This window comes from Alexandromys fortis, unplaced genomic scaffold, assembly GCF_014885135.2.
Source record: "Alexandromys fortis isolate MF-2015 unplaced genomic scaffold, M_Fortis_MF-2015_v1.1 scaffold_254, whole genome shotgun sequence".
NCBI lineage: Eukaryota > Metazoa > Chordata > Mammalia > Rodentia > Cricetidae > Alexandromys > Alexandromys fortis.
Window position 1 is genome coordinate 296,459 of NW_026068130.1, and position 27,307 is coordinate 323,765.

General features: G+C 47.2%; 1 protein-coding gene across 1 annotated transcript; it reads right to left on the reverse strand.

The window, feature by feature from the left end:
- Positions 1 to 17,936: 17,936 nt before the first annotated feature.
- Neu4 (neuraminidase 4) lies at positions 17,937 to 20,651 on the reverse strand. Its single transcript, XM_050125954.1, has 3 exons — positions 20,451 to 20,651; positions 20,078 to 20,333; positions 17,937 to 18,916 (listed from the first exon to the last, which is right to left on the reverse strand). The coding sequence occupies exons 1-3, from the start codon at positions 20,649 to 20,651 to the stop codon at positions 17,937 to 17,939; spliced, it is 1,437 nt and encodes a 478-aa protein (XP_049981911.1).
- Between the last annotated feature and the right edge of the window lie 6,656 nt (positions 20,652 to 27,307).

Sequence of the window (27,307 nt, forward strand, 5' to 3'; positions counted from 1 at the left end):
TTTGACAACAGAGGAAGGTGGGCAGCCTTCCAGCAGAGACCAGAGATCTGCCTTTGGGTGCCGCAGCTACCCACACATCCCCTACCCCTTGAGCCCCTCCTGAGCTCACTGCCATCATCCGTATTGAGCAAGGGAGAAGGAGATGCCATGTCCTGGACAGGCAGTGTCAGAGGAGAGAGGTCAAGAATAAGCCAGAATTCTAGGAAAACTCACCTGTGCTACAAAAGAAACCTGGTCACCCAGCTGATAGGAAAAAGGTGAACATCAAGAGATGGGCAGCTCTCCACTGTTCAAGAAGCCCCCTAGGGTAGCAGACCGTTGCGTGCTGGCCTGCTCCCTCTAGCTCAGCTACAGGTGAGACGTTACCCAGAGCAGTGGTCTCAACCTCCCTGTCGCTGCGACTCTTCAATAAAATTCCTCCTGTCGTGGTGACCCCCAACCATAAAATTATTGCGTAAAAGCTACTTCGTAACTGTAATTTTGCTACGGTTATGAATCCTAATGTAAAGATCTGATACGCGACCCCTGTGGGAGTCGCGACCCACAGGTTGAGAACTGCTGGCAGGAGAAGCAGGGCACACACATGCCTTCCCAGGGGCACAGTGCTCTGCTCACGACGACACCATACTGCGGACATGGTAGCTCTTCCTATAATTCTATAAAGTCAACATCGTTCTGACAGAGAAAAAGTCTCACCTATATTTATGTAGGAAAGTGGACAAAGAAGGAGACAAGATAATCGTGCAGGAAACGGGAGAGGAGGCCCCACTGCCTGTGCTGGGACCAGCGAGGAGCCTCCTGAAGTCCCTGCAAGTGGGGACTTCCTATTAGGTGCTGGCATTCTCCTGGCTCGGTGTTCAGGTTCCCACCACGTGCAAGACACTTGCACACTCCCAAACCCAGCAGAACATATGGACGGAACGTACAAGAAACTCAAGTAGGTGAGGGCGTGTTCCCAGACAGCATGGGTGTGGGACAAACCCTAACTATTAAAAAGCTTTGGTCAAGGAGCAGTTCAAAATAAGATGGACATGTTCAGCCCACAGAGTGGAAGGCAAAAGCCTCAATTCAAGGTGGTGAAAGACTATATCATACACAGCTGGCGTAAAACATCTGCCTGTCACACGAAGACCCAATGGAAAGGGGAAAATTCAGCCTATAATGGAAAAGTTGGCAGGAGATGTAACCATCATTTTACCAAAACATGTGGTGCATATCCCTCGATGTCTGCTTATACATGTGTGCTTTTATGGTGTGTATGTTCACGCATGTGTTTTGTGTCTGTCCTTGTATGTCTGTTGATGCACATGTGGATGAAGTGTGTGCATGGATGTGACAGTGCAGGTCACATGTGTACACACGCACACACACACACCTTAAATGGTGAAAGAGTGCTAAATGTTACTCATTATCCCCTCCTCCATGGCAGAAGGCACCAAGCTTATAGCATTCACCTTTGCCCATCTGTTCCTGCGTCACACTGTGAGGGAGGGAGGCACAGGACTGTCAGTGCTGAGTCAAAACCACACCAACCCAGCCATAGGGATCTGGCCTGGCCCATGCCCTCTCGGGCCCCATCAACAGTCTCAACGATTTGAGCAGACTCAGCACAAGGTGCAGTAAGGATGACCAGCAACTCCCTGTATCTGAAGAGGAAGAACCAAGTTAGATATGCGCCAAAATGAGAAGGGAGCCAGGTGGGCATCAAAAAACACCAGAATTAAAATCCGATTAACTCACCTTGTCTATGTTGTTACAAGAACATCGTTATGAGTTAAAATAATATAAAAGGGATGGAGAGTACAAAAAAAAAGAAAAAAGAAAAAGAAAAAGGAGGGAGAAGAGGAGGAGGCACAGCAGGCGGGAGGAAGTGGTCGTTCCTCTCAACGGTTCTCTGAACCTCCCGCCTGGCTCTGGGCTGCAAAGGCGCTTCTGGGCCAGGCCATCCGGTGGTGGCAGCCCCTGTTCAGATAAGAACTGACAACAGCAGGGACCTGTCAGCACTTCACATCCGCTTTCCCGTAAAGCAGCCGCCGTGGCTGCACCTCCCCGCACTCATTTTTTCCGTCCCCTAGCTCTGCCCCAGGCACATGTGTCACCGCCCGGCTGGGACCCTGCACCTACCCCCTCCCACTGCGGTGTCCCTCATCTCTGGCGAGGCTGCAGCCTCAAGCAGCCTCTTGATGTGGCTCCTCTGCCACAAATCAAAGCTGACCCCAGGGGAGCAAGACCCAGGTGTCCAAGCTGCCTACCCACGCTGAGCCCCGCCCAAAGGGTTTCTTTTTTTTTTTCTGTCCCCTCCCCATCTCTCAGGAAACGAAGCCCTCCCTAACTGATCTGCAGAGGTGGACAAAGACCCCAGATTCAGACAATTTGGGTCTGGCACTGTAGGATGAAGGAGGCAGGAGAAGCAGCAGGGTTCTCTCAGAAGCCCAGTCAGTAGCTCTTGCTAAGGAAGGCAGGACTGGCAGCTAGATCTCTGTGAGGACTAGCGGTTGAGTCCTGGTGGTCTCAGTCGTACAAGGTCAGTGGACCGGTGCCGGTGGAGCCCCTTTGTAAGAGAGGAGCTCTCGAGTTTTTAAGGATCCAAGGTATGGAATTCCTCCAGGTGGCAATCAATCTATCAAGGCTCTGCAACACAGGACATCAGTCCCTATCAATGGGACCACTCGGGACACCCCTTCTTCTCTTCCTGAATAGATTTAGACTTTGTTTTGTTTTGTTTGAGACCACAGGGTCTCACGATGTAGTCCTACCTGGTCTGGAACTCAGATCTGGCTGCCTCTGCTTCCAGAATACTGGGATTAAAAATGTTCAACACCACACCTAGTCTTTAATATTTTGTAAAAAGGTGTGTGTGTGTGTGTGTGTGTGTGTGTGTGTGTGTGTGTGTTTTCATGGATTGTGGGCATCATTTGTATGTAAATGTCCATGGGGGATAGAGAGCATTTGATCCCTTGGAACTAGAGCTTCAGGCAGATGTGAGCCACCTGGTGTAAGTGTTAGGAACTGAACCTTGGTCCTCTGTAAGAGCAGCGGGCATTTTTAACAGCTGAGCCATCTCTCCAGCCAATGTATAGACCTAGTCAGGCTCCCTCTCTCACTGACAGGATTCCCTGCCAGAAACCTGGCCCCAAGGTGTGGTCAGAGGGGGCTGCTACCAGATAGCACCCAGGGACACCCGGTGGGCAGAAGTACACTGCTAACCCGCCCACACATGCTCATACAATCTGTAGCTGTTTGGAGGTTTGTAGGTTTTTATCTTGAAACCCCAGAAGCAAATCATTCCACAGGCAGAATGTTCATCAGGCATAAAAAGGGAATATTTGTGTTCCCATCCACAGGCGCTTCCTCCACAAGAGTGAAGAGGTAGGAGCAGTCAGAATGTCCATCAGGGAATGAGTGAACGAACCAAATAGAGTCACCCATACAGTGGAACATCGGCCCCAAGAGGGAAGGAAATTCTGACATATGCTACAGCGTGGATGAATCATAACAGCAGCGTGCTCAGGGAAGTAAAGCCGTTGCATGTAAAGATAAACTGCGATTCTACTCACACGAGGAGTGAACGTCAGAGATGGCAAGTCGAGCAGCGGCCGCCAGGACCTGGGGTGCAGGTGGCAACTTTGTACTTAATGGGTCTAGAGTTTGTTCTTATAAAAAGAATCTTATTCTGGACTGAAAGGGCCATGGCTAAGGCAAGAGGGCTAACAAGGACATGTGGCCCTCTGCCTAATCCCAGAAGCTGCCTCAGTTAGGCAAAAGGGAAGGATTCTCATCTGTGGCACTCCTCACTGAAGTAAGGGAAAACCAAGGCCCCAAGAGGTCATCCTTAGTAGGAAGAGCTTGCCAGGGTGACAGGATCAACAAGCTCTAGGAGAGATCTGTAGGGCTCTTGTGGGCAGGCCCCCAGATGTGGTGTGAAGTGAAAGCAGTGCTTAGAACTTAGCCCTTCTGGAGGGCAGCTTCTCCACGCATGACTCCTCAGCTGCAACAGAGCTCACACACAACACAGTCCCCGGTATCTCTCAGTCTGCCAATGTGGTCATCAATTTCGTCTGAAAATGAGTTGGCGTGAGGGCTCACTGATTATAAGAGCAGGTTCTACTCTTCCAGATGGTCCTGAATTTGGTCTCCCCAGCAGCACCTGGTTGATATGTGACCCACAGTTGGGGACCATACCCTGGTCACAAAACTAGCCAGCCTGGTCAAGTCCCAGGTAAACTAGATGGACAAGGGATCAGACCCTGAACACTCTCCAGTGTTGACAGGCTCTTGAAGTTAAGATAGGTGCCATAGGACAGGCATTCCACAGAGCCAAGGCAGCCCTATGGCTGTTCAAATATCAAGTTTGTGGAACATGGGGATGACTCAAGATTTTGCAAATATGCTAAAGACTATGCAAAAAAATCTACTCTCCTTTCTTAATTTTACAGCTTTATTGTTACACGTTTTTAATGAATAAACTTCATTTTTTAAAATTGTTTTGAGTTTGCAGAAAGTAGAACGCTCCTATGTATTCCTCATCCCAGCTCAGACAGCTAGGTGCAGAGTCCCTGCATTTAACAGACTTAGGGAGGGCATTTGCAGCTCCTGCACATCCATGCTCACCCATCATTGTCCTCCAGAGCACAGCTTACATCATGTCCCCTTGTTGGTGGCACTCAGTGGGCTTTGTCAGATGTCTGATGACATGTACGGCCTTGACAGGCCCTGTCGAGTATCTTTCACAGTCCAAAAAGTCCTCTTGAAGCAGGAAGGAAGGTCAGACGCACATGACTGAAAACATTAACTCCAAGATCCAGCCACCAAGAAAGACCATCCCTTGGACTGTGCCAGACCTCCCACCTCCCCAGGGAGTATGCGAAATCCTCACAACACAAGAAAAATCAGACACCTACAAAAGCAAAGTAATAAAAACAAACTTTAAAAAGTAAAAAAAAAAAATCACCACTTTAAGGGATCCCATCCTTTCTGTTTGATTCCAGAACTAAAACTGAAAGCTCCTGGATGTAGTGATGCAATCTTCTAAGAATATTCCTTACATTCTAAGAGACTGGAAGTTTGCTGCGCCTCGCAGCCAGAGTTAATAATACACCTGGAGTACTTAAGATTAAGAGTGCTGTCCCACTGTGTACCCAACCTGTTTGCTTAACCTGCCTTTAAGAGAACTATGTAACCATCAACCTTACATGCCTTGGTTCTCCCACGTAATCAGCTTTTACAACCCGAGCAATGCATAGCAGCAGTCTTAAGTTACACACTCTTCCATGCCCCTGACCCAGATAGTGCATGTGGACCGCTTGCTGCAAGCAGAAAACGCAGAGGCTGAAGGCAGTCTTCTAAAATCTGTCACGAAGGTGGAAAGCATCCGTGTACGGGTACTGGGTGACAATGGCGCTTGTCATCTGGGTCGGCTGAGATCAGTGGTAGCCAGCGACTTAATTCCTGGTAACACTCTTAAAGATGTCTATCAAGTATCCCATTCTCTCCCCCCATAGGATGCTTTTTATGCTGTTCAATAACGACAGAGCAAAGTCCTTCCTGAGGGACATGGGTACCTCATACAACAGACAGACAGTACACACAGATACAGACGACAGACAGACATATACACACAGCTCATACAACCGACAGACACCACTCATAGACACGGACATCCGTGACAGACAGACACACAGACAGACATACAGACACACACATACACACACACAGCTCATAAAACAGACAGACACCAGTCACAGACACGGACAGCTACAACACACACACATACATACTGAACAGAAGACACAGACATATGGGCAGATTCACAAGACAGCATGTACACAGGCACAGGTTCAGACTCATACAACAGGCAGATGTGCGGAGCATGATGTAGAGAATTCTAATCTGGACTGTGACTCCAAGGGAAGTGCTTCAATTCCTTTTCTTAATGTGACACTGGTCCATTCTTGTTGACTCGGAGCTCATCACCAACAAAATAATCCACACCCCTGGACCTGAAAACAGTTCTTGAGCCTCTGGCTTACTCCAGCCCACTCTCACTCTGTGGAGCATACCTATACTTCCTTATCTATCTTAAAATATCTATACTTTAGCTACTGTATTTCTGTGTCTCATCAGTTCTTTGTTCAAGACACACCTGGATATCAGGTCACAAAAGACACCCAAGATTCTCCGCAGTCACACTCTGAGTTCTGCATATGTACTCACATGCACACACACGAGCACACACACACATACACACACACGCACACCTTCACTCAAGTCCTGACCCCTTCACTCCTTGGCTTTGCCTTTTCCAGAAAGTCCTGTGGTTGCAATCACACAATAAGAGACTTTTCATATGGCCTCTCCTTGTCATATGCATTTGAATTTCATCTCCACCTTTTCATAGCTTGATAGCTATTCTATGAACGTTTCCTGGGAAAATGAACAAACCACTTTTCACTCCAGACGGGGCCCCAACAACAAAGAAAAGTATTTCTCTGTGTAGCCCTGGCTATCCTAGAACACACTCTATAGACTAGGCTGGCTTCAAACTCTCCTAATCTGCCTGACTGTGCTTCCTGAGTGCTGGGATTAAAAGCATATACCACCACCCGGGTGCCTTAAAGTTCTTACAGAATGAATGAGAGGCTATTTATAAGAGCACGGGCAACTTATAAACAACTAAACCACTGAATAAAATGTTTTTCTCAGCAAGTTAGCAGTGTATATATCCTTGGGGAGGAGTATGGCTGCATAAACCACTTCCCCATCAATCATTAACTGCACTATAATGTGTATAATATAGATAGATAGATAGATAGATAGATAGATAGATAGATAGATAGATAGATAGATAGAAGATTGTGGATGGAAGTTTCTGTCCTGTGTGGTCCTGCAGCCATTCAGTCCCAAGAAAACACACAGAGGTTTATATTAATATTAAACTAGTTGGCCTGTTAGCTAAGGCTTATTATTAACTAACTCATACAACTTAAATTAACCTATATTCTTATTAGCCACATGGTTTGGTACCTTTCTTGGTGAGGCATTCTCATCTTGTTTCCTTTGCGTCTGGCCAATGACTGCAGACTGAGACTTTCCTCTTCCCAGAATTCTCCTGGTCTGGTCACCCTGCTTAAACTTTCTGCCTGGCTACTGGCCAATCAGCATTTTATTAAACCAATATGAGTGACAAATCTTTAGAGTACAAGAGCATTATCCCACAGTGGAAAATAGATTAATAGATTGATTGGTTAATATATAGGTGATAGAAGATAGAGAGAAGATGATAGATAGATAGATAGATAGATAGATAGATAGATAGATAGATAGGAGCAGGGCCCAGAAACAGTTAATTGCTGATATATCTTCAGAGAGAAGGTTACCTTCTAATCCTCTCTTCATAGAAACTGTTAACTGCATATCCTCAAGAAGGGAGAGAGCCCTGTAGCCCCTTCCTCTCCTCAATGAAGGAACACTAAAGGGCTCAGTCTTCTGAGGCTCACATAGGTAGTAACAGCCACTGAGAACGCAAGTGGGCAATGGCCACCTCTTGCCTGGAGAACAGCAATCTGAAATAATACACTTCTTTTTTTAATTTTTCATTCATTTTATATGTATTTGATCAAAATTCTGTCTAAGAGATGGATATGCATACAAGGACAAGAGAGGGACCTCAGCTCTTCTTGATCTCCAGTTACAGGCTGTTGAAAAGTTCCCCGTGTGTGCTGGGAACTGAGCAAGGTTTCTCTGCAAGAGCAACAATTGCTTTTGCCAACTGAGTCATCTCTCCAGTCTCCACAAACTGAGTTTGGAGGAACAATGTCTTCATCCTCTTCCCCTTCTCTTGTAAGCAAACGTTCATGTTTGTTTTTCCTTTGCTCTGAGCCCTTGAGCATATGTTCTGCACAGGTCAATCCAGACAGGTTTCTCCAAAGAAACCCTGTTGGGATGTGCTTCGGCCATTAATTAACTGAATCCCAGTAGCCAACTCACTGGGCAGGGTAGAGGTTGCTTAGAGTGTACCAGAGTCCACTGCTGCCCCTCCCCCAACCTGCCAATCAACTCATATGCAGCTTTGTATTAAAGCCTGAGCATCATGCTGTCTTTCCCCAGATATATATATGTGTGTGTGTGTGTGTGTGTGTGTGTGTGTGTGTATACACATAATATATATATATACACTATACATATATAAATATATATATATTAACACACACAGAGCCTACACAGGCATCATTGGTAACCACACTGGCTACTGCTTCTGGGGTACATACACCTGTAGCTCACAGCTGACCGGGTCCTAGGTTTGCTTCAGGCGTTTGAGAGGGGCTCCAGTAAAGAGCAGCGAGCAGAAGCCAGGGAGCAGTATGCTGCAGCCGGCAAGCGGAAGTATGAATCCACCCTTGTGTTCCAGCTGGGCGTCTCAGAGACCTTGGAAACATGAGCTGTAATAAAACCCAGTGCGGGGGTTTTCAGCTGCCCCGGTATTCAGCAGCCCTGTGCTGTGGAGGTCAGCCAGGAAGAGAGTGTGGGCGGCATTTTCCACAGAGAGGTGCCTGCAGAGGGCCCATATGAGCTTCAAACGCTCCGGGCCATACTTGTCAGCAGCTGCCAGCACAGCATCTGCCATGCTGTCTGGGTCTGGTTCCTTCCCAGTGTAAATGAAGCCCATCATTGCCTTGAAGACTTGCAGCTCCAGGTCGTGGAGCTCAACGCCGTTCTTTCTGCTCTCCTCCAGTCACGTCCAACAAGGCTCTGAGACCGGAGAGCGAGCTGCTAAGAGGGCCGTGTGAGCAGAATTCCCGGCCAGCTACCACCAGGCAGCAGTGCGTGGAGCTGGAATTCTCCCACAGCTCTCCTAGCTCATCTGCCAATGAATAATGTCCTTCTCTTTAGTGTTCAGGCCAGGGTTAGCAGTTGTGAATAAAGCTGCTATAAATACCCTGTCTGGGGTTTTGTGTGGACACAAGCTTTCAACAGCTTTAGGTAAACACTGAGGAGCACAATGGCTGAATTATATGGCAAAAGAATGGGTTTTTTTTTTTCTAAGAAACTGTGAGATCTCTTCCCCCATGGCTCCACACTCCTTCCAGAAATGGCATGGCTGAGGCTCCATGTCTCCTGAAATCTGGTGAGCTCAGAAGGGCTCTAGCAGGCCTGAGCATGGTGAACATGCCACCAGCAGGTTTTGCCTTTTCTTTCTCCCTCTTGCTAAACCATTAGATTACAATCCTAATGTAATCCGCCAAGGTCTGCTCCTTTATTTGGCCATTGACTCATTCCTGAGGCTGACCACCAAGAACCAACCGTCAAAACATCAAAGTTCCGCAATCAAATTGCATTATTTTGACTGCCCTAATTAAAATACCCAGTCAGAACTTACCAACACATCCTAGCTCTTTCTGACACAGACCTCTGCTGTGGGGTATACACTGAAGATATACTGACTGGTTTAATAAAGAGCTAAAGAGCCAATAGTTAGACAGAATGGTATAGTGGGACTTCCAGGCAGAGAGACAGGAAGTAGGAGATGAATCTAGATGTGACAGAGGCCATGGAGGAACAAGTCGGACACACAAAATGGGAGATAGATAAAAGCCACATGATAGATGCAGATTAATAAAAATATGGGTTAAGTTTTAAGAGCTAGTGGGACAAGCCTAAGCTAAGGCCAAGCTTCATAATTAATAAGAAGTCTCCATGTCATTACTTGGGAGCTGGCTGGTGGGACAGAGAAAGACTGGTTACAGACACCACCACCCCCCTTTCTCCTCTTAAAATTAACACTTGAAGAGCACTGTTTCTGCCAGGTTCAGAGTCTCTTTGCCTTGGTTAGGAAAGGATATCTCGACATTTGATTTGTGCTTGGAAATTAGTGTTTGAGTGTGGTCTGTGCCTAATCTGGGGTCCAGAGAGGAGCACCCCACAGTGCAGGGGTCTCTTCAAGGTCAGAGTTCTGTATCTGTGGTAGTTTGAATGTGGTTGGTCCCCATAATCTCACAGGAAGTGGCACTATTAAGGATGGCTTTGTTGGAGTGGATATGGCCTTGTTGGAGGAAGTGTGTCACTGTGGGGGTGGACTTTGAGGTTTCCTATGCTCAGGATACTGCCCAGTCCTGTTGCCTTCTGATTAAGATGCAGCCAGCACCATGTCTGCCTGCATGCCGTCATGTTCCCCACCATAATGACACTGCACTGAACCTCTGAAACTGTAAGTGAGCCACCCGAATTAAATGCTTTCCTTTTAAGAGTTGTCATGGTCATGGTGTCTCTCACAGCAGTAGGAACTCTAACTAAGACAGTATTGTAGCACGTCTAAGCAGCCAGTCAGGTGGTCTGCCTTGAATTTGTAATCCCACTACCTCAAATCTCCTAAGTGTTGGGATTACAGGTATATACCACCACTTCCAGCCTCTACTTCATCTTCTCCCAGTTTTAGTAAGTTATTATTTTCCAAATGTTATCTATTTTTATATGAATTGTCAAGTTTATTGTATAAAGCTGCTCACAATATATATATTTTAATCTTCAGCAGTCTATAGATCTCTGGCAAGCCTCTCTCATTCCTGTGAGAAGTGTAACAGAAAAAAATGTCTCTTCTATCCAAGGGTTGAACAAGTCATGAAAAGCACCATCTTAAAAGAAAGTTGTAATAACACCATCTGACAAAAACCCTTCCTAAGTCAGCATCTTCTTTAAAATCAAAATACATGCTCAAGGTTGCATTCTGCTCAGCAACTACAACCCTTGCATGTGAATTCTAGACGCACCAAGCCTTTTATTCCATCACTCCCGAGGCAGAGGCAGGTGGATCTCTGTGTGTTCAAGGCCAACCTGATCTACAGAGTGAGTTCCAGGATACCCTGAGCTGTTACATACACAGAAAAACCCTGTCTCAAAAAAAAATTTAAAAAGGAATGTGAGACCTAATTTCCAACCACTCATAGTGAGGCACAAGAGCCCTTTGCTCTAGGAATAGAGCCCACTGGTCGTACTTGCTTCCTGACTTGGCATGGGAATGTGCCCTTCTTAACTGGCTTTGCTTTGGCTTGCGCGCCCTGTCAGCTACTGAGAGAGCCCCAGTCGCCACTGAGAATCTGACTGTTTGTGCCTATGAATTGGTACAATTTTAAAGCCTGACAGTAGCAGAATACAAACTTACAGCTGCTCCGACTTTCTTTTGCACGCTTTCTTTTCCACTGACAGAGGTCTCTTCCTGCACACCCACTCTTACGAAAGTGTCCAAGTGCCTGTCGTAGCCCGCTCCCTGCTGCCAGCCTCTCCTGCTCTGTGTGTCTGTCTGCCTCCGCTGTCGTTGGCATGAGGCTGTTCGGGTCTTTGATGTTTGTTCCTGTTTTTTTTGCCGACACGGCCAATTTGTCTTTTAATAAAAATGCTAGTTGGGTTGTGTTTAGTGTAATTCGGGTATGTTTGGGTTTGAGCTGATTGTTTTGCCTTAGGTCTCTCCTTTTTGCTTTTGCCTTCCCCATCCTGTATGCAACTTCTCATTCCTTGTATGCTTTAAGCTGGTCTTTTTCTCTTTCCAATTGTCACTTCTCAATAGGGGGATCAAGCAACCTCCTCCAGTGTAGGCTCTAGTTGATATGTTCCATCAGTAGCTTCTACAAATTAGAGCTGTCAGCATGTTTTGGACATAGGGCACCCTCAAGACACCTGCCTTCTGTTTGCTCCTAACTCCACCCCATCGTTCTTTGTTATGATTGATTTTTAAAACTCCAGGCCATTTTTGTTTACTTGAAAACATAACTCTTTTTCCTTGATTCACTTTTAAGATAGACTTTCCACTATGTAGCTCAGACTACCCTTGACCCCTGGATCCTCTTGCTTCAACCTACAGAAGTTCTGGGCTGACAGGCATGGGCTTCCACCCTCGTTCTTGACAGGTACTTTTAAGTGGCTCTCAGGTTGACAGTTATTTTCTTTCTGCACACTCTAAAGAGAAGTTCTTTCGTGGCCTCATGATCTAGCACCCTGGTTGACTTCCCAGCTTCTTTAGTTTCCCATGGTTTAATACAATGTGCTCAGCTGTGGTTTTTCTTTGGGTTTATTCTACTCAAAGTCACAGGTTAACATCAAGTGACCACAGCCACTCCCTTGACCACACCCAAAAAAGACTGTGAGCCCTCTGGGATCAAGCAGTCTATCTCTCAAAGAAAGCTCTTCCAGTCTGGTCTACAAGAGCTAGTTCCGGGACAGGCTCTAAAGTGACATAGAGAAACCCTGTCTCAAAAAACCAAAAAAAAAAAAAAAAAAAAAAAAAAATTCTTGCCTTTTGCTCCAGCCACCATCCTAGAAGAGGGGACAGGTTCCATGAAGTTAAATGGGCTGGGTTTTATACCTGGCACTTCTATCCTCAGGTCTAATTCCTTCCCCCAATGCCAGTGAAAGCCCCTATTCTTTTTAGACATGCTGGAAGAGACCTACCAGCCCCTCCTACCTCCCTTGCATGTGTTCTGTCCTGCAAGACCCCCCCACTTTCTATCCCGGCCTTCACACTATTTTTGACAATGTCTCCAAGTCTGAAGAAAAATAAAGATAACCCATCTTCCCCATCCATCCAAAATTTCATTCTTGTTGTTTAGATTTTCTTTCTTTTTTTCTTCTTCCTTTTTTTTTTTTCCTTTTCTAAAAATTTTGTAGGCACCACCAAGTAAGGACTTCCCACAGTATAGGAACAGTCCCACTGCGTGGAACCTAACAGAATTGCGTCTTCCAACAAGGGAGACACGGCAGGCAGGGATTGAAGGACAGGTAAGACTACTGCTTTGTGACTTCTGCTGCTATTGTGGTCAACCTGATAGGATCTAGAATTACCCGGGCAATAAGCCTCTGGCCACATCTATGAATCATTATCTAGACTGGGTCAATTGAAGTGGGAAGACCCCCTCCCTTATCTGTGAGTGGCATCAACCCATGGGCTTCAGTCCTGGACAAAGCAAGCTGCGACTGAACATGCGTTCCCTCTGCTCTCTACCCGCGGATGCAGTGTGATCAGCTGATTCATGTTCCTACCGTGAGTGCCTCTCCATGATGGGATGTATCTTCAAACCGTAAACCAAAATAAACACCTTTCTCCCTTAATTTTCTCTGTCAGGGTATTTTTTATCACAGCAACAAGACAAGTAACTGATAGAGTTATGGAGGGCTTTCTTACTTTCTCGGGAGTCTGCACACAGCACCAGGAGATACTGGCGCGAGGGGTGGGGGTGGCACCGACATGTGTTGGATCAAGCAAACTGCTATGCAGGTATTTACTCTGAATTAAACTTTTACCTCATAAAGGAGTGCAGCATGTGGTGGCACATGCCTTCAGTTCCCAGCATTTCTAAATTCAAAAGAACACACAAGTCTTGAAGCTAGAGGGATATCTCAACGGATTCTTGCTTTGCTGCAAGATGTGGGGACAAGTGTTTGTGCTCCTAGCGCCCACACAAAATCCAGAACAGGGGTATGCATGGGACCCCAGAGCTGGGGAAATGGAGACAGGAAGATCCAATGGTCTTGATGACCAGCCAGTCTAGCTGCAGGTTCACAGAGAGACCCTGCAAAGCCCCTCACCAAGGTTTACTACTCATATGAGCAGTAACAAAGATCTCTGAGCTGTCTGCAAGCCACGCGGGGATCTCGGGGATGAGGTTTCATGTGTTGTCACCTGTGCTGGGGTAAGCTTTTCTTTCTTTTTTAAACTCATTTTTGACTGCATGTAGTCTGTGCACCACATTCGTGCAGTGCCTGAGAACGCCGGAGGATCCTAGAGAACTGAAGTTAGATTGTTGTAAGCCTCTGTGAGGCCTGGAAATTAAACCAGGGTCCTCTAAAAAGAACAGCCAGTGTTCTTAACCACTGAGCCATCGCTCCAGCCCCTGGAGTAGGCTTTTAAACGATGCAACTGCCTTTGATTGATCCAGGCATCTATAAGTAACCCCTCGTCTATGCACCTGTAAGTAATGACAAAAATATAATTTGTTCAGCAAGCTGTAGTGGGGTAGAAACATTTCTATGGTCTATTGTTGGTGCCTTAGCTGGGGCAAAGTAAAACTTTTTGTATCTCTCCGGAGAAGTCACATAATGTAAGTCTTCTCACCCATTCCTCAAGAGCTGTGTCTGGCTACTCCTTTCAAGAAAGAGCTACCCATTAAAATTCCAGAGACCTCTGCTTAACTATCCCACATTTGGAAATCTGATATACAGAATTGGAAGTCTGTCTGTAAGGACCCAAGTTCCAGGACCTTAAGAAGAAACACTAAAAACATTCTGAACATCCACGAAACGAGGACACGCTGAATAACTACAGAATGTCCATACTACAGAATGTCCCATGCAGGTTTTCCCATAATTTTTTATTGTACTAAGATACACATAAAATTTACTACTCTATTCTGCCATGGTTTGCATATAAAATGTTCCCCAACCCTTACGTGTTAAACATCATGCCAACTACAACGGTCAGAGGAGGACTTTGGGGAAGTGATTGGATCCCGAGAACCTGGCCTTATCAATAGATCTGTAATCTAATTGTTGGGATGTGGTAGAATGCAGGAGGTGGGCAAAGTTGGAGGTCGTGGGTGATAGGGATGTTCCCTGCAAGGCCCCGGTCCTCCCACCATAGTGCTTAGCCTTCTCTGACTCACTCCTTGGTGGCTGCCATCATGAGCACAGCTTTTCTCTGTGATCCCTCCCGCCATAGTGCTTTGTCTTGCCACATGCCTAACCTTGGACCAAAACCTAAAGCTGCGGCTCAGCACAAACCTTTCCTTTGAGTTGGTTTTCTCTTCTGTTTTGTGATAGCAATGACAAGAGACTGGCAGGCATTTTCAGTGCACAGCTCAGCAGCATGCGGGACATTTGTACAGATTTTCTGTGTATCTTACCACAATAAAAATGTTGGGGAAAACCTGCAGGGTAGCCATCTCCCAATGTTCATTCCCAGAATGTTCTGGCTAAACAACTGAAACTCAGCTGGATGGTGGTGGCTCCTGTCTTTAATCCCAGCACTTGGGAGGCAGAGGCAGGTGGATCTCTAAATTCAAGGTCAGCCTGGTCTGCAAAGTGAGCTCCAGGACAACCAGGGCTACACAGAGAAATTCTGTCTTGGGAAGAAATAAAAAGCCTGAAACACTAGAAGAAAATAGAAATGATCCCCATTTAACAGAGCTTTGTTGTATATTAAATGTAATGAAATGTCAAGCACAGACAGCTGTTACCCCAGAAATGAGCAAAATAATAAAACAGAACAATCCAGACATGACAAAAAAGAGAAATACAGAAACAAAAAAGATAAAGAGAGCTAGGCAGTGGGGTCGCACGCCTTTAGTCCTAGCACTCGGGAGGCAGAGGCAGGCAGATAAGTGTGAGTTCAAGACCACCCTAGTCTACCCGGAGTGAATTCCGGGACTGCCAGGGCTGTTACGTAGAGGAACCATGTCTCAAAAAATAAAACAAACAAAAGGACGTGTAGACGGAGGCGGAGTCATAGAGATATAACAGACCAAGGTTTGGGGAGGTGCTCAAGGAGCAGAGAACACCCCAGCCAACCAGAGAAACTGACCAGAGGTGAAAAGAGAGTCACAGAAAGGTGAGACTTGTCAGGGTGAGTTCTGAGCCCCAGAGACAGGAGCAGGGTGGGGGCGCTGGTTCGAGAAACAATAATCTTCACACTCTATAACAACACTGGAAACTCAGTAGCAGAGGTAAAGCAATTAAGTTTACAACCTTGCTAAATCAGGTGGGCATAAAAAGAAATGACTTGCGTGCTGATTTGGCACAAAATAATGCTGCTGTTGCTCTATATCCCTCAAATAGATTTTCCTTGACCATTGAATTTCTCATTGCTGAGTTCTTCAGAGAGATACAATCTTTCCTGCGTGTCTAGCAAAGTCCCCACCCTAAATTCCTCCATCCTTCTGGGGCTTCCGAACCCCTTCTCTTTCCTGATACACGGGCAGACTGTAACTTTTTAACTCTAAGATAAATTAAAAAGTACCCAGGCAAAAGGGGACAAGCTTCTAGCTAGGCAAGACATGGGGAAAGTGCCTCCTCGCCTGTCGTCCATGGTGAACTCTAAGTGTACCTACTACTGAAAATGGACAGCAGTTTATTTCTGGCTACTCCCAACTATATGTTGTGAGTATTATTTTAACTATGTAAAGATGTGTTACATTTGTTTGTGCTACAGAATATTACTCTAACTGTGTAAAGGTGTGTGACATTTGTTTGTGCTATAGAACATTACTCTCACTGTGTAAAGGTGTGTGACATTTGTTTGTGCTACAGAACATTACTCTAACTGTGTAAAGGTGTGTGATATTTGATTGTGCTACAGAACATTACTCTAACTGTGTAAAGGCGTGTGACATTTGTTTGTGCTACAGAACATTACTCTCACTGTGTAAAGGTGTGTTACACTTGTTTCTGCTGCCTTTGTTAACAGTGTAAAGCTGTGTGGCATTTATTCTTGTGGCATTTGTTGAATTATGAAAAGATGTGTTGCTGTCTCACCTCACCTGCCTAAGGTACCTAATTGGTCTACTAAAAAGCTGAATGGCCAATAGCTAGGCAGGACAGAGACAAGCAGGGCTGGCAGGCAGAAAGAATAAGTAGGAGGACTAAAGCAGAACCCTACCTAAGCCTAGACACTCGCACCACATCCTCCCTCCCTCTCTTTGGGTGCCACCCAGAGGAATTCTGTCTTGACAAACTATATATATATACATTTTCCAGTATTTCTGAAATGGCCATACTTTTGTTTTGAATTTTGCCGAGAAGTGTGCAAGCACGGATGTGTATTATAGACTCCTAGAGGTCAGAGACCAACTTTGATTGTCCTTCAGATGCCATCACTTTGTATTTTGAGACAGAGTCTCTCCCTGTGACCTGGAGCGGGCCACTTAGGCTCAGCATCTGTCCAGGGAGTCTTGCGGACTTACTGATCTCTACCTCTCCAGGGCAGAGATCCTAAGTGTGTCACAAAACCAGGCTTTGTACAAGATGCTAAGGATGAAACTCAGGTCCTCGTGATTCCATGGCAAATGCTTTACTGAGTGAGCCAGCTTCCCACCCCCCACGGTTTTTATCATCAGAAATTAGGACTTTAATAAGAAATACAAAAGGGTGTTAGGTGGTGGCGCACGCCTTTAATCCCAGCACTAGGGAGGCAGAGAGGGGTGGATCTTTGTGAGTTTGAGGCCAGCCTGGTCTACAGAGTGAGTTCCAGGATAGCCATGTTTGTGTAGAGAGAGAGAGGGAGGGAAGGAAAGAAGGAAGGAAGGAGGAAGGGAGGGAGGGAGGGAGGGAGGGAGGGAGGGAGGGAGGGAAGGAAGGAAGGAAGGAAGGAAGGAAGGAAGGAAGGAAGGAAGGAAGGAAGGAAATACAAACAGGCTTTCCTGAGGGAATAGCTCTGATAGAACAAAAGCCTTCTCCAGAGAAGGGTTAAAAAGTGGGCAGGTTCTAGGAAGTAACCCTCCTCAAATCAAGTTCTGTCTCTACTAGCTGGGGAGGCTGGCTCCCCAACCGGCTTCTCAGAAAGTTCAGAAAGTGACCAGACTTCAGTCGTCAGCAAACTTCAGATTGATTGGGGTTGAAGAATAGCAGGGTAGTGAAAAGAGGGACTGTATGTCACTGTTCCTCTTGCCTTCACCCCTGCCAGCCCACCCCACCCCCACCCCCGCGTGTGGGAACTGAGCAGGGTGATCAGTGGTGAGCCAGAGCGTCAGGCCCCAAGACTGTGACATGGAAAGACACAGGCACACCACAATCCTTTTATTTCTCACTCACACTCAGACAGCAGCCGGCTCCGCAGTGACTCGGCCCCCAGCAGCAGTGAGGAAGAGACTCTGTCCATCCCAGGGTCATGCTGACCTGCCCCTGGCTTCCTCTATACACTTTACCCTTCCTCCCCAGGAACCTGCCCGAGGGCCAGGCCCTCAAGAGGGCCAGCAATGCCCCTGAGGCTTGTCCCTCAAATTGTGTCTCTCTAGGCCAGTGGGCACATTCTCCAGAACGTCACCCAATGAGAACAAACAAAAAGAGATATCTTCGTAGGAGGCCCTCGACCCACTCTCAAACAAACAGGCAAAGGCCAGGGATGCCCCAGGCACAGGCCCAAGGAACGCCAAGTCAGAGTAGCCACTGGGGCCCTCATAGATCACCCAGGGCTCTGACCAGCTATGGGGATCCAAGGGGGACCGGCTCAGGTAAATTCCCATGTGGAGCCGAGCTCTACGCCCTGATGGGTGGGAATACAGCAGCCATGTGGGACTCTGAAGCGGGGAAGCAGAGGACATGGGGAGTTCTGGGGACCAGGCTGTCTTAACTCCACCTGACCCAGGTTCTAGGCCGTGTTTCACTGGGCCCCAGGACTGTGGGGAGCCGAATGGCCCTCTGGGAACCCAACCCTCAACAGAAACCCCAACACCTTCCCCTGAAGACTCCTGTCCTCTAAGATAGAAGGATGGGGACTGTGGGGTTTTCCCAAGACCCACTGGCCACCGGTCCTCCTGAGACCTGCTGGAGGGTGGGGCTGGGAAGCCCACAATGCTACCCTGGCAACCACGGGCAGTTTCAGCCAATGTAGGCACCAGCTCCCCTGGTAGGAAAGAGGTGCCCTCATCAGCGCTCAGTGCCTGCACCCGGTTTCCTAGAGGGCTCCTGGCATTGCAGTAGAGGAAGTCTCCATCCACCGCAGCCAATTGGCACTCTCCAGAGCGCAGGTTGGGCACAAGGCCTCCACAGTGCCAGGAGATTCCGTGGTCATCACTGTAGAAAGCCAGGGAGTGGGGACTGGTCCAGCAGATCCTGCCAAAACACTCCCGACGGTCCACGTGATAGGTGTAAGCAGGAACAAGCAGGCGACCTGAGCGCAGCTGGACTCCGTGGCCTGGACCCACAGCAAAGGTGGCCCAGTCTACAGAGAGAAGGAGCCAGAACCTTCGGTTATAGGTCAGCTGACTGCCGACCTATCCTGGACCCCGAATGCACCCAGAATGTGTGCAATGGAGTCTGCCAAGGCTGTCTTCAGAAAGCTAGGAGCCTGCTTGATCGTGTGCTTTTTAATAGTTTTTTTAAATATGTATTTTTAATTATGCGCATTTGGAGGGTGTGCACATGAGTGTGGGGGCCCATAGAGGCCGAGGTGGCAGACACTCTGGAGCTGGAGTTACAAGCAGTTGTGAGCCACCCAATCCGGGCACAGGGAACTGAACTCCAGTTCTCTGCAAGAGCTGTAAGTCATACAAGCTCCTGGTCATCTCTCCAGCCCCTTGGCCAAGTGTTTTGCTTTTTGCCTTGGGATGCAAAGCACAGAAACCAGGCCAAACCAGTGGCCTACCTCTGAGCCACTCCCCAGCCATTGGCCAACAGACACTTGGCCGAATGATCACCAACAGAGCTCAACCTCTGGAGCAATTGCTACACAGGGCAGTGGAGGAAGGAGACCTCGGATGAGGCTTTTGATGAGTCCAGTTTCCTTGTCTCCCTCTCAGAAGCTGCTATATCCCTCTATGTAGTACTCGTGGGCCATGGACCAGGTCCTATAGCCCCTAGGGCCACTGCCTATCAGCATGGGGCAGGGTGGTGGATGAGGAACCGACCAGTAGGCCAGCAACTGGGGAGTAGGGGCTGCAGAGGAGAGAAAAAAAGACTGAGGCCCAAAAACCAAAAGACTGAAGTCCAGAGATCAGGGCTGAATGAGGAGGAGGTGAAAGGGAACAGAAAGTGGTAAAAGAGAAGGGTTTGGGAGTTAGGACTAAGAGCCGCAATCCTCTTCTCGGCCGACCAAGACAAGGAGAGCCTCTGGTGGGCTTACGTTGCCAGCCGTGCCAACACCTATTGGCCTGGTGCTGAAGATGCTTGGGAAATGCCAGACAGTCCTAGAGACAGCATTAGGAGGTCATTGCTCGTGGGGACAGGGAGTGGCAGAGTGAAGATTTCCAAGTGATTGGTGGACCTATGCAAGGGGCAAGCCCAAGCCCCCTTGAGGCCACGCCCATATTGCCCTGTCCTGTTCCTACCCACCCTGCTCCTCCACCCCATACCTCTAGCCCACCCCACACCAGGTGCCACCTACCCTGCAATGCTGCACCAATGGCCTCCTCAGTAAGGTCTCGCACACTACCCCAGGTCTGGCCCGCGTCACAGCTGGTCACACAGCAGAGTCGAGCAGCGTTCTTGCCAGTGGCAATCTGCACAGCCTCTGGCGTGTGGCCCAGCACGGCAATGAAGAAGAGAAAGATGGTCCCGGAGTGTTCGTCCAGTACCGGGCAAGGGTTCATGGACCTGTGCTCCTCCAGCACCGCAGTCTCCAGCACAGTCAGGGTGCCCCACTGAGGGAAAAGAGGCAGCTGGTCAAGGCATCTGGAACCTGGACCTCAGTCTCAGGGGCTGGGGGGGGGGGATCAATAGAGCTGGGCTTCAGTTTCTGCTCTGCACCGAACACTCACCCGCACTGAGCCCCTGGCCAGTGTGCCCCTCCGCAGCACCAGGCGGTGAGCATGGGAGTCATCGGGGCTAAGTCGCTGTTCCGCGAAAGCCAGCAATGTTGGCCTGGGAGGCACACAGAGCAACGCAGGCACACGGTAGGTCAGGCCTGTCCTCTCCCGCTGAAAGAGCACCGTCCTTCGGGGAACACGCGGAGCTCCCATGCCCTTTAGGTAGGTGCGGGCACCTGGAATCTGTGAGGGAGGAGGCTCCACAGATTTACCTGGCCACAAGCAAGCCCCACACCTGCCTGCCCATCTTGACGGCCCTTTCCATCACCCTTGCCCCAGATTTCCCACAACCCATCCTCAGGCCACTCACAGCCTCGGCACCCCAAATCTCTATAGAGCCCCCTCATTCTCTCCAAGCTGTTTCTTTGCCAGGCTAGCTGGTGCTGGGATGCCGGGGAGCTGGGCAGAGTGACCCAACATCCTGCCAGCTAGTGTACCCTGGACGCATATCACCACAGAACTCACCCAGTGAGAGTATGGGCAAATGGACAAAGTCAGACAAAAAGAGAGGGCTCAGTGTCCACAAATATGGTATGTGAGACCAGGAAAGGCATACCACACAGCAGGGACAGATGAACACTGGAACCTACCCACGTGGAAGCAGAAGGGAGCTCTAGAACTCTCTATAGGAAATAGCTTCAGACACGGGAGATGGACTACTGGACCCTGCAGAGCTGTCCTCACCTGCAGCACATGTACCAAGTGGCTCTCATAGGCACCAGAGAGAGCCAGGGGCAGCGCCGATCAAAAGGCAGCAAAAGGAAGGAAAGCCAAGGAGATCAGAGAGTTCCCGGCTGGGCCCTAAATTGGTGTCAGTGTAAAGGCTGAGAAAGTAGAGGAGTGGGGTGGGCAGCATCCCAGGGCCAGGAGGACGTAATGACTGGGGGATGGGCAAAGGTCTCTCCTTAGGGTCATCCACTGTCTCGTCTCCCACTCTGTACTCTGCCCCGTAACCACCTCCTAACGTCACAAGCCAGGAATCAGGCAGGCGACAGTCTCTGTGTTGTGGTCGGTGATGCCTATGAGCAGCTTACCCCTTCTTGTCTATACCCTCTGGAGCCCTGAACTGTGGGACAGCCGGGAAACACGTCCACATAGAACTGAAGCCGCAGGAGGGAGTAGCCAGGCAGTCCCAGAGCGTGGTACTTCCCCACTTAGCCTCTCAAAGAAGGATCAGTGGCAGGTAGGTTAGGGGCATGAACCGGGCCTGCCAGGGACCACTGTCCCATTTACACAATGGCAGACCAGAAAGTGAGGGTCTATAGCTGGTGTGGGGTTGATGGGAAGGCATGGCAGGGGTGCATTACCTGCAGGACATGAACAGTCAGGGTCTACAACCACCTAGGCCAGTCACCACCAGTCAAGCAGCTCATGGCCAGGTACCCCAGACCAGACCAGACCAGACCAGAGCCAAGCACACAGCCCACACCAGCCACTCCTGACCAGCCTGCCACAAGTCACACAGAAGTAACTAGTAACCAGCACAGAGGGGGAGCCAAGAGATCAGGATGCTAGTGTGGCACCTGGACAGAGCTCAAGCCTCAGTAGGGACCTAGCATGACCTCCCAGACTAAAACCCAGGACAAAGAAGTCGAGGACAGTCACTCACATACAGCACCAGCAGGCTCCGCAGACCACAGAGGGCTATGCTGACCACCACTAGCTCCCAGCCTTAGGTCCTCTGCGTCTACCAACCACAGTCCGCGCCACAAGCTCCGCGATGCACGCTGTTCTGCTCACCCACTCCCAGCTCTGGGCCTTCTGAGCGGCTTCCCATCTCCTGGAAGCCCCCAGCTCTGCACTCAAAGGGCAATTGTGCCCAAGTAGAAGCAGGTGCGAGAAGCCAAATGTCCCTTCAGACTGCACAGGCACAAGAGAGACATTTTCTCTGTATTTGGATGGCTTCCAAAGCCTCAGACCATGGGGACTGTGAATACAGACTGCAGAAGCTGGGAGCCTGAGCCCACTCCCCAAGCTGGGAGCACAGCAGGACAGAGAGAGGCTCCAAAGACCACCAGGTCACTCCCATTGCACACAGGGGAAACTGAGGCCTACAGAGGGGACAGAGTTGTCATCCATTAGAGACATCCTTTCCTGAGTCAGCTCTGAGTTTCCATGGAGCCTCGCTGCCCCAGGGAGACCTCGGGTGAAGAGCAGAAGCTGGACCTCCCCCATACCAGCTGCCCATGTGGCCCATTTAGCAAGTTCCAGGGACGGGGATTGTCCAGGAAAGCTGGGTTTCAGCACAGGCTCGTGCCGTCCTGGGCCAAGTCCTTCTTGGGAGAGGAATCACAGAGAAGAAATTGAAGTCTCGGCTCTGGCAGAGATGGCCACAGACTTCCTGTTACAGCTCGATCTGGGCAAGCTGCTACCCCAAGTACCAAAGCCGGCCCACATCTTTACCTCCTACCCTCACAGGCCACCCCATGTTTTGACTTGTTGACTTGATACTAGGGAAATCAGAGTCCCTTCTCGGGGTCCTTAATCTTGATTTTTTTTTTAAAAAATAAACTACCCTTTTTGCTGTTTCACTTTGATTTGGTATCTATAAAGATTATGTGTATCTATAAATAACTTGGATCTTCCTATTGTACCATGGAAGGTTGAGCCAAGAAGATTTCAGAGCCAGCTAGGAACATAGAAAGACACCCATCCCCAAAAGAGGATGGCAAAAATAACCAGTATAACGGTAGGTGCAAGTGAGAAGCCATCGAATGACAGAGGTTTTCCCTCAAACGCTAATAAAATTGCCTGAGAGCTTCCCTCTGGGACCATTATTAAATTCTTTTATGAAATTTTAATTCAACCCAATTAATGAATTAATCAATTTAAAAGAATTGTATAAATTCTTTTAATGAAATTAAACTAATGAATTAATTTAAAATGATTTCATAATTTCTTTTAATGAAACTAAGAATTTAATGGCACACGCCTTTAATCCCAGCACTCAGGAGGCAGAGGCAGATGGCTCTCTGTGAATTTGAGGCCAGCCTGGTCTACAGAGTGACTTCTGTGTAGTCAGCTAGAACTACACAGAGGAAACCCTGTCTCAAAAAACAAACAAAAAAATTATTGAAAATAGCTAGAAAATAAATTATTCCCAACTGTGGCGGTTTGATGGCCCCCAAAGGGACAGGCACTGTAAAGAGAAACAGGCCATGAATTTGAGAGAGAGCTAAGTAGGAGGACATAGGAAGGGGTGAATGGAGGCAAGTGAAAATGAACTGATCATGTTTTTTATTTCTGGTATTTATTCAAGTAAAGTATTAAAAATAATGAAGGAAAAGGAGTAGAGAATATATATATATATAACTCAATAAAAACAATAAAAATAATAATAAACATTTGAACAGACTGATAGCTTATCCTGGAGAAACGTTAATTTGTCCTGCATTTTACTCCTGAATTATTTCTCCAGCAGCTGCCGGGCCTCAGCATGCAGCGAGACATCATCATGCTCCATTTCCGTGTCATCCGCAAAAGGGAGACAATTGCCTTTCATGCATCTGCCTTTACATAATTCATAAATTCTTAATCCATCACTGAATGCACAATTAGCTCACGTGATGTTTTTATTTTAGCAACAGGACTTTCCCAATGAAGGATTTGGGGCATGGTCTACATCCCATCACAAACTCCTTAATCCAGCGTTTGTTCCAGAGTGTTCTCCCAACCTTGCAGCTCTAGTCTCAGAACACACTCTCCTCCACAAAACTTAAGCTCCAAACCATGTTACCAAGGAGAAAATAAGAATGAGTATAGCTTCCAAAAAAAAGAAAAGAAATGGGAATTCTTTTTATAATTTATTTTTATTTTATGTGCATTGGTGTTTTGCCTGCACGTATGTCTGTGAGGGCGTCAGATTCCCTGAAACTGGAGTCGCAGACAGTTGTGAACTGCCATGTGGGTGCTGGAAATTAAACCTGGGTCTTCTGGAGTCATCTCTCTAGCCCTGAAATTTTTGATATAGTATAAATATTTTTCTTTAGCATTTATATTAAAAACAAACTAATAATTTTTATTTTTTAAAATATTATATATATATATACACACACACACACACACACACACACACACACACACACACAATAGTCTGCCTGTGTGTATGTCTGCAGGCCAGAAGAGGGCACCAGACCTCATTACAGATGGTTGTGAGCCACCATGTGGTTGCCGGGAATTGAACTCAGGACCTTTGGAAGAGCAGGCAAAGCTCTTAACCGCTGAGCCATCTCTCCAGCCCACTAATAATTTTATATAGAGAATTTATCTCTTAGAGATTAAGAGGAGAGAAGCAAAGTTAAAGAAAGAAGTGATCAGTAATTATCTTTAGTTCTGACACAGCCTCTAAATACTTTTTAATATTTTATTAACTTTTTATTTATTTTTAATGTCTCTTAAAGTACATGTAGTTTTTAAAGCTCCTATTAATTCTTGCAAATTACCAATTCTATCATTTTGGTGGTTTTCTTTTTTCCACCAAAATAAAAGTCTGGTTTGTTGAATCTGGAGAAATAAGACCCGGGGTTAAATTCACTTACCGCTCTTGCAAAGGACCCAGGTTCAGTTCCCAGCACCCACATGTCAGTTCCCAGCCATCTATAACTCTGTGTCTAGGGCATTTAGCACCCTCTTCTAGCCTCTGTGAGCACCAGACACCTACGCAGTGCACGCAAGTGCACATGTGTGTGCATACACACACACACACGAAAAACTCATACACATAAATAAAAATAAACAAATACTTTTAAAAGAAAGAATAACTATAGTTTCCTATTGGAAATTGTTTCACACATACATCAAATAAACTAAAAAATAAACAATAACTTCATATACAAAAAAGAAAGTTTTCATGTTTGCCTTTTTCCACCATTTCTTACAAATAAACTACTTGTATACAGGACGGGAACCAGAAATCGTTACTGGAATGCTCAGAAAGTGATTTCATTGTTGCTGTTTTGCTTTCTTTTCTTCAAGGTGTTTTTTTTTCTCCTTTGATATTATAATGAACGTGGTTATGCCACAAGTAAAATCAGAAGCAGGACATAGAGCCTGCCACGGGTGGCTCACGCCTTTAATCCCAGCACTTGGAAGGAAAGACATGCAGATCGTTGTGAGGTTGAGGCCAACCTGGTCTACACAGTGAGTTCCAGGACAGTCTTTGCCACGGAGAGAGACCGTGTCTCAGAAAGCCAAAGGAAAAAGGAGAACGAACTTAGAATGCTCCTAAGGTTGGGTCAGTTACCTATTATCATTGAAAGTGGCTGGTGCCTAACAATACGTACAAAAATATATAATTTAATTCCTTTTAAGTTTTTTTTTAATATTTATTTATTATGTATACAATATTCTGTCTGTGTGTATGCCTGCAGATGGTTGTGAGCCACCATGTGGTTGCTGGGAATTGAACTCAGGACCTTTGGAAGAGCAGGCAATGCTCTTAAGCTCTGAGCCATATCTCCATCCCCTGTTTTTAAAACATTTGTAGGAAAAAAGAAAATGGAAGTTTTGGTTCTTTTCCCTCCCTGTTGCAAGTTTCACAGACTGATCATTTGTGGGCAGCACTGCCCCCTACAGGCAGGCAGTTGGGTCGGCCCCTCTAATCAAAAGTGACGACATTTAGATTCTGAGACCCACAATGGAGGGTTGACTAGGTCACAGTGGCCTTTTAAATCTAACATTTTCTTTTTCGCTATTTAGTCATCCTATAGGTCTTTTGCTTCTTGATCACCTCGGCTGCCCACTAGCCCGTAGCTGCCTCAGCTTTTCCTCGTCATCACGGTCCTCTCCCCCGCCCCCATCTTCTTCCTCTTCATCTACCTCATTGTGCTTCCCCATTTTACTCATTAGCATCCCATGGGCAGGGGCATCTCTGCTATCCTCTGCTACTTCCACAAGTCCTTGGTGTGCACTGCACGAGTTCGCCTCAGAGCTGGCATCTATACTTTGACTTGGCAGGGTCCAGTGATCCAATGCAGCGGGGACAAAAGAGAACAAGAGCTGGAGAACTCTGGGAAAAAGGCTGCTGGGTGCAGGTGGCTGCAACAGGAAAGGAGCCTGACCCTGGAACAATCCATCCAAAAACGACTTTCTGGAGCACCCCGTCGTGATTTCAAATCTTAATTCAAGTAGGCTACCCAGTTATGATTTTTTTATTATTGCCGAGGACTGCTAGACTTCTGTTTTGTTGAGCACACAAAATAAGTCAATATAGAAATAGTGAATCTTGTTAGATTTTTCCAATTTTTTTTTAAATACTTGCGAGTTGACTCATACAGGAATCTAACATAAAACTGGCCGGAATACCAAATAATGTGTTTTTCTCCAAACATCTCCTCTTTCTTTAGATTAGATATGGGAGAAGTGTCTAGAGGGTTGGGGTGGGGTACTGATTGCACAAGAACAAAACAACATGTCTACTGAAGTCTATAACGAAACAAAGGTAAAACTGAATGGTTTGAAATTTTAAAAAAATGCTTTCAAAGAAAATAAACAAAACAGATAATCTCATAGGTACTGTTCTTTTGCTGTGAAAAGACACTATGGCCAAGGCAACTTTTGTTTTAATGTATTGGACTGTATGTAGGCTTGCTTACAGTTTCAGGTTAGTCCATGATTATCATGGTGGGAACAGGACTACTGGGGCAGTAGCTGAGCGCAAACAGCTGGTTCACAGGATGAAGGCAGGGAAGGAGGAATGAAAGGGAGGAGAGGGAAGAGGAGGGGATGGGAGGGGAGAGGAGGAGAGGAGAGGAGAGGAGAGGAGAGGAGAGGAGAGGAGAGGAGAGGAGAGGAGAGGAGAGGAGAGGAGG